This window comes from Acyrthosiphon pisum, chromosome A1, assembly GCF_005508785.2.
Source record: "Acyrthosiphon pisum isolate AL4f chromosome A1, pea_aphid_22Mar2018_4r6ur, whole genome shotgun sequence".
Lineage (NCBI taxonomy): Eukaryota > Metazoa > Arthropoda > Insecta > Hemiptera > Aphididae > Acyrthosiphon > Acyrthosiphon pisum.
In genome coordinates, this window is record NC_042494.1 from 146040348 (window position 1) to 146048927 (window position 8580).

At 26.6% G+C, this 8580-nt stretch overlaps 1 protein-coding gene across 1 annotated transcript; it reads left to right on the plus strand.

Annotated features, from left to right (window-relative positions):
• The first annotated feature begins 888 nt into the window (after positions 1-888).
• Positions 889-3856, plus strand: LOC103308746. The gene is made up of 2 exons (XM_008182722.1): positions 889-1299; positions 3740-3856. Exons 1-2 carry the CDS (start codon positions 889-891, stop codon positions 3854-3856), a joined length of 528 nt encoding a protein of 175 aa, XP_008180944.1.
• Positions 3857-8580: the final 4724 nt, after the last annotated feature.

Below are 8580 nucleotides of genomic sequence, written 5' to 3' on the forward strand. Positions count from 1 at the left end.
ATATTAGTCTTTTCTACGCACCATAAAATTTTCCAAATATTAATTGACTTATTTTGAGTTGTTTACAGACATTTTCAGTTTCCACTTTTTTTCGTTTTTTTTTTCTAAAAATATCAATTAAATTTTTTTTTTGGTTAAAAAAGCTTGAAAAATAAATAGAAGGCTCCTAGTATATTGTTTCAAAGGCAGATGAAAAAAATTAAAAATCCCTAGTCACAATTTTTTTTTATAAGCATTTAAAGTTCAAATATTGACAAAATACGTAAGAATAACGAAAATGTGCATATTATTTTTAGTTAGAAATTCATAAAAATTTTTCTTTTTAAATCTAAGATTTGAAATTGTAATATAAGATTCAATACAAGGTTATCTACCTTACCAAAAAAAAAATGTCTATATGAAAATCAAATTAAATTTTTACGAGCGTTTGAAGTTCAAATTTGTACAACATTGGATATTTACTCGATTTTTCATGGAACGATTTTCTTATTTTGTTGTAATTCAAAAACGAAAAACCTTAGACACATGAGATTTATATCATATGTTTATTTTATCAATTCCTATACTTGATTATATTTTTAAAATATTTTGACTTGTTTTGAACTGATTACGGACAATTTCAGATTTCGACTTTTTTAGTTTTTTTTTCTATAAATGTCAATAAAATGTTATTTGTTGTGCAAAAATGCGTGAAAATTTAATACAAGGTTCCTGATATATTGTTACAATAGCAGTTGAAAAATATTAAAAATACATAGACTCTTGAGTACCGTACAACAAGTTTTGTTTCCGGCTTGCTATAAGTATTAGCATATTTAAATATTTCAACTAAAAAATGTTTTATAATATTATTAAAAATAATTATTTTTTAATTATAAAATTTTAAATATGAGCGATACACGTTATTGGTCTAAAGAATTCACGACGACTTTTTTAGAAAAATATCATGAATTCCCTTGTCTTTGGAAAATTAAATCTAAAGAATATTTAAATAAAAATTTGAAAAAATCAGCGTACGATGAATTGGTGGAATTGTGCAAAAAAATTCAACCTGATGCAAACCGTGACTTTGTGGTCAAAAAAATCCAGGGTTTCCGAGGTTCCTTCAGGAAAGAACTCAAAAAAGTGATGAGTTCAAAACGCTCTGGCAGTGGACACGACCAAGTGTATGAGCCAACTCTCTGGTACTATAATTTATTACTGTTCACCATTGACCAAGAAACACCATCAGAAAGTTTATGCAATACTTCCGAAAGTTTCCCTGAAGAGACAAATTTAGATCAGAATAATGAAAATAATGTAAGTATTTACATTTTATTTATTTTTAATGTTCCTTGACTATAAATTATTCAGCAAAGAAACATAATATAATTAAATTACATAATATAATCAAAAATTGTATATAATTTTAATATAAATATTACCTATGGGCTATGCGTTGTTAAAAATGTTATACCTTGAAATATTTAAATAATTGGTAATTATTTTAAAAAATATGATAATTACATAATATTAATAATAATATCTAATAATTATATTTTAATTTCAACTGTAATTTTTGTATCTTGGACACTGTATTGCATTAATTAATTAATAAATTAATGAACTTATAATACAATTAATATTAATATTGGTACACTTATACAAATTATACACTTTTGAAAATTATTATTAATTATTTTATTTAGTATGTAAAAATTATGAGTTCAAATCTAAAAAATATGTCCTTTCATATTAGGCTCTTCCCGCTTTCAAAATATCGTCTTGCCATTCCACGGAACCTTCGTTGTTAAAAAAATCTTTATAATTTTCACGGTTCATTTTTGCAAGCATTGACACAGATGCATTACGTGGAGGTTGTAATCCATGTAATTCAGTATTGGTATCTCTCCATTCACCATTTTTTAAAATACTATGGCCATCTTCTCTGTCAAACGTAGAACTTGTAATGTACGACCCCCCGCGTTTTCTTAAAAAATTATGCAAAACGCATATAGCTAATACTATGTGAATAGCTTTTTCCGGTGCTAAATGTATAGCACTTTGCAATATCCTAAATCTTGCGGAAATCAAGCCAAATGCATTCTCTACACAATTCCTAGCCCGTGACAACCGATAATTAAAAATTCGTTTTTCGTATGTCAATTCTCTTTGGGAGTATGGTTTTAAAATATTCTCATGCAAGGAAAAAGCTTCGTCTGCGAGAAAAACATAATTTAGATTTTTTACAGTATCATTGTTTTGGGGGAGGCATAATTTTCCTTGAATTAATAAATCGTGAAATAATGTAGTTTCAATTATTCCACCATCTGATAATCTTCCGTTTTTGCCTATATCCACGTATATAAATTCATAATTGCTGTTAACAATAGCCATCAACACAATGCTATAAAATCCTTTATAGTTATAAAATTGAGCGCCTGATTTTGGGGGCTGAACAATTCGTATATGCTTGCCGTCAATTGCACCACCGCAATTGACAAATTGCCATTGATTTTGAAAATCAGTGGCAATATTTGTCCAATCATCCGAATTTGAAGGGAACTGTTTAAAAAAAAATATATTAAAACTATTAACATTTTATTTAAGTACTTGAACAGAATTTGTGTAGTTTTTATTATTTGATAAACTGTTCGGAATTATAAAGGAAATTTCAAATTCTTCTAAAAATTTTATTTGACTTTCCGGTAGACATATTTTTTTTTTTAAAGGTTGAAATATTTATTAGAAAACTTGTATTAAATTTTCAATTCTTAGATATAAAAATGTATACATTTTATTCATTTTTAACTAAAAATAATTATTTAAATTTAAATTTGATACATTTTATATTTTATTTTACATTTTATTCAAATTTTACACAAAATTCGAACTTTAAATGCTTATAAAAAAATATTGTGCCTATGTATTTTTAATATTTTTCAACTGCTATTGTAACAATATATCAGGAACCTTATATTAAATTTTCACGCATTTTTACACAACAAATAACATTTTATTGACATTTATAAAAAAAAAAAACTAAAAAAGTCGAAATCTGAAATTGTTCGTAATCAGTTCAAAACAAGTCAAAATATTTTTAAAATATAATCAAGTATAGGAGTTGATAAAATAAACATATGATATAAATCTCATGTGTCTAAGGTTTTTCGTTTTTGAATTACAACAAAATAAGAAAATCGTTCCATGAAAAATCGAGTAAATATCCAATGTTGTACAAATTTGAACTTCAAACGCTCGTAAAAATTTAATTTGACTTTCTTATAGACATTTTTTTTTTGGTAAGGTAGATCACCTTGTATTGAATCTTATATTACATTTTCAAATCTTAGATTTAAAAAGAAAAATTTTTATGAATTTCTAACTAAAAATAATATGCACATTTTCGTTATTCTTACGTATTTTGTCAATATTTGAACTTTAAATGCTTATAAAAAAAATTGTGACTAGGGATTTTTAATTTTTTTCATCTGCCTTTGAAACAATATACTAGGAGCCTTCTATTAATTTTTCAAGCTTTTTTAACCAAAAAAAAAATTTAATTGATATTTTTAGAAAAAAAAAACGAAAAAAAGTGGAAACTGAAAATGTCTGTAAACAACTCAAAATAAGTCAATTAATATTTGGAAAATTTAATTATAACAATTATTATTAAAATGTATATAAGTATTACACACTGTATACGTATTATATAATATGTATTACTGTATTAGGTATTCTACATAATAATTTTATTTAGGTGCCAGAGTTGGAAGATATCACTACAAATCTAGAAAAGATCGACGATCAACCGGCAACTTCCAAGTTTTTCCCCGTTTCACAACCCCAGAAAGTAAACACCAATAAAAAAAACTAGAGATGTAAGCTCGGTAAATTTTTACCCCGTAAATTTACCGGTAAGGTAAATTACCGGTAAATTTACCGATTATTTTTTTACAGGTAAATTTTTTTTTACCGAAAAAAATAGCATGTGGCACCTCAAATTAAACGTCTCCACGGTGCCAATATTCATCAGTAATAACATATTAATATAATGGAATAGTTTTTATTATAAAATGTAAAACGTCCACAACCACTGATAGTGTAGTATACTTCATAACATTAAACCATAGAAAAGAGATTAAACATACGAATACAACATCTGATACGATCAATTATTATCTCAATTAAATATTAATATTAATTTGATTTTATCACAGATATATAGTCCGGCCCACGAGAGTCCATATGTCAGAACGCGTCCGTCGCTGCGCATCGGTTCCCCTTCCATACGCTGAATCTACCGATCGGAAACCGGCCAGCAACGATCGCCGACAGCCGTCGTTAGGCGTGTTTTTATGACCCGCTGTATTCACGTTGCCGAGTGGTGGGAACAGCACTATGGTGGGAGAAAATTCGGCTGGCAGCTGTCAGGACCGTCAGTATCGATGCGCGGTTTACGTATGGACTCTCGTGGGCCGGACTATAGATAAAGATAATAAACCACGTTATAAATACGTTACAGCAGTTACACCACTTATAGTGTCAGTTGTACCTCATCAGTCATCAGTCATTACTACGATTATAAAGTTCTTAATTATTATCAACCTAATCATTAAAAATTATTGAACATTTTCACGTTCGCTTACCTAGTAAACTTTTTATTTTAATTCGTGTCAGTTCATTATTATTTATTTGTAGTTTGTACCTATAAAATATTAAAATGAAACCACAAGATATAAAAAAAAAATATTACATCGAGGTTGAAAACAAAAGGTATCAATGTATATTCTGTGAAAGCACATACAAAGAGAATGTAACAAGAATGGTGTTACATTTTTCATCATGTAAAAAAGTTCCTTCATCCATTAGAAAGACACCGAAGGCAACACTAAAAGAATTCGGTAACGGTAAGTAACTAAACTAAGCTACATATTAAACATTTAAACTAGTAATTATTAACTAAAGTATAAGAATTACATTTGTACACGTACATAAAAATCTTTTATCTTATAAAGTACAATATAAAACATTAAAACCATTTATATACTATGTAATTACATTGAAGTATTTTATTATTTTAGACACTTCTTTTTTGCATAACGAGAATGATCAAAAACGACTACTACAAAATTCAAGTTCTACGAATACTACATGTGATATTAAAAATATCCAGGACCAAAGTTCTAATTCTAAACAAGGAAGTTTAATTTCATTTATGGATGGAATGAATTCAAACGAACAAGTAAAATTGTTATTACTTATTACTTAAGATGGTATTGATTAGGTATATTCTGTTACTTTACTTAATTATATAAATCATGGAGATAAAAATATTGGGAAATAATGAAAGTTCATGCATATAAAAATTTAAAATTGACTATATTATACATTTACATATTACATATACATAGAAGCATACACCTATTCAATATGGTTTTCATTTTTTAATTATTTTCAATTTTGCATGCTTAATAATATCACAATTTATAAAATCCAAAACTCTTATAATAATACTTATATACCTAGCTATGATTAATTATTAATTTTTATTAAACAGGTATATTTTTATATAATATTATACCTAATAATTTTTGTTCATTTTTATACATTGTTATACTATTAAATATGCATAATACTTTTAAAATCAACAATGTAATTAATATTGTTGGTTTTAAAATGAAACAAATAATATTGTATGATATTGTATAATATTATTCAGTATTGTAGGATAACAACCTTTTGTATGTATTATTAATTAGACCTAGACATGTGAAAGACTTCCTATATTATGATAACAGGAGTATTATAACAGGACAAACATACATTACAAATGTTACACTCTGTATAATTTAGAAAAAATTTTTTTTTTTAACATTGCAAATAATTTTTTTTAAATATATTAACTTATAACTAAACAGGACAATTTATGGAAACTCCTGGCCACAGCTATATATTCCACAGCAACTCCATTTTCCATTGTAGAAAATGATTATTGGGTTAAATTTTTCAAAGCTTTAAGACCAAGTTTCATTCCTCCATCAAGACATCTTATGGCCAACAAACTTCTCGATGATGAATATAAACAAATGGCAATTACAGTACATAAAAAAGTTAATGAAGCTTTTGTGTATGGAATACAGATAGACGGTTGGAGTAATATCAGGTATAGTGATTGACACTATTTTAAATAAATATGTGTACCTGTGGTGTATCTAATTATATTTTATTATTTATTTTAGAAATGAACCTATTATGAATATAATCATTACCACACCAGAACCAGTTGTTTACAAATCTTTAAGTACTACTACTCACAGACACACAGCTGAGTATGTAGCCAATGAATTAAGTTTAGTCATTGACGTTATTGGAAAGTCTCGTTGCTTAGGTGTTGTATCAGATAACGCAGCTTCTATGAAAAAAACTTGGACTATTTTAAAAAATGATCCACGTTATAAAGACTTGCCTATAGCAGAGGCGGTTTGAATATATTATACTTGGTGGTGCAAGACAATATATAGACACCCACCCACCCCTTTTCATCATAGAAATTATAAATACGCTTTCAACAATTTCAGCTACGATTATCATTTATCAAATTTCAATGATTAGGTACTTCATTACTTTATTAAACATAAAAATTAAACATTGCGGTAAGCACATACTCAATCAAAACCAACCACCCACCCACCCACCTAATATTGGTGGTGCAGTGCACCAAAAACAGTATACTCAAACCGCCTCTGGCCTATAGCATATTATTCATGTATATGTCATACATTAAACTTACTTGTTCACGATATATTAAAAATATAATTTCACTGGAAGAAATGGCAAAAACCATAGTAAAGACAATTAATAACACTCATATTCTAAAATCTACATTTGTTATACTTCAAAAGTCAAAAAAAGATGTATTTACTTCATTAAAAATGCCTGTAAAAACGCGTTGGGGTTCAGTTGTTCATTGCATAGAAAGCCTTATCCAAAACAAAGTGGTTTTACAGCAATTAGCTTGGTCTGATGATATAAATATAACTAAAAAACTAGGAGATCTACAAATCCACATTCTGGAGTTTTGTTTTGGAATAAATTAGATAAAATATTAGATCTAATGAAACCCATAACGGAATGGATAAAAAAGTTAGAATCAGATAACTCATATGTTAGTGATGTATTTTATGCATTAAATGACATAAGCTCAATCTTTACTTGTTAGGTATTAATAAAAACTTTTTATAATTTTTTTTTGTGGGTGTACATCTCACTATACCAGCTGGGTAAAATCTATTTTATTTCATCATTCTTTATTAGTTTATTACTTTTTATTTTTTGTTATTAAATTAATAATTATAATTTTAACTATTTATTAATAGGTTAATCTCTAATATATATAGAGAAAAAAACTAATGTGATAAATAAAACTAAAAGACTATTGTTTGTGATTGTTTGAGTTGACTTTATTTTGTTTTTTGTTGGTGATGTTATAGGTACCTAACCAAAATATTTAAATTCCAACAAAAGCACTGACGGAATAATTATAATACACCCATGCAAAATAAAATATTTACTGAAATTAATTAAAAATGTAGAAATAATTATAAATAATGTCTATAAAATTAAAATTTGTTATATCCTTGAAATATTAGTAATGTTAAACTTTTGAAGGCTTGGGGCATCGGTTAAACTTCTCTGATTATTTTTAAATATTCTATACGAATATAAATAATTTTTAGTATTTTTTACACATATAAGAACTATAGAACCCAAGTCACAAAATTTAAAAAATTTTAAAAATAACGACTAGGGTGGTTAGGTTAGTTTCAATTGAACACCCTACTATCCAGGAAATAAAAATAAAAAGTTTCTGGGGGGTGTTTCTATGGTAACATAAAAAAATTATCAAAATTTACCAAATTTACCAAATTTACGTAAATTTTACACGGTAAATTACCAAAAAAAAAATTTACGTAAATTTTACATCTCTAAGTGTGGGGTGATCCAATATACATATACATATATACACATTAGGCATATACTTACGCTCCCTCATACACCACACATGACACGGTAACGGGTCACTTCCCCGTCTCCATTTCACCGTCGAACATTTCCCCGTAAACACTTCCCCGTAAGACATTTTCCCGTCTAATACGTTTTACCGTGCGACATTTCCCCGTCCCCGTAATTTGTAAAATATTAGCACATAAAATAATTTGTAAAATGTAATAAAAAATATATAAATAATAATATTAATAATAATAAAAATTTTGAGCAATAATTATAATAAAAATCAATACCTTATTTGTAAATGTTGAGCAATAATTATAATAACACAAATTAATGCTATACTAGTATACGTTATTACAGGCACATAAAATAATTTGTAAAATGTAATAAAAAATATATAAATAATAATATTAATAATAATAAAAATTTTGATCAATAATTATAATAAAAATCAATACCTTATTTGTAAATGTTGAGCAATAATTATAATAACACAAATTAATGCTATACTGGTATACGTTATTACAGGCACATAAAATAATTTGTAAAATGTTGTTTAATAATAATAATAAAAAATATATAAATAAT

What these genes read in the sequence shown, in the direction of transcription:
- LOC103308746 (XM_008182722.1), top strand. Translation starts at nt 889, where the DNA reads ATGAGCGATACACGTTATTGGTCTAAAGAATTCACGACGACTTTTTTA. An exon ending in ATCAGAATAATGAAAATAAT is followed by an intron (nt 1,300 to 3,739) that starts GTAAGTATTTAC and finishes AATTTTATTTAG; the next exon opens with GTGCCAGAGTTGGAAGATAT.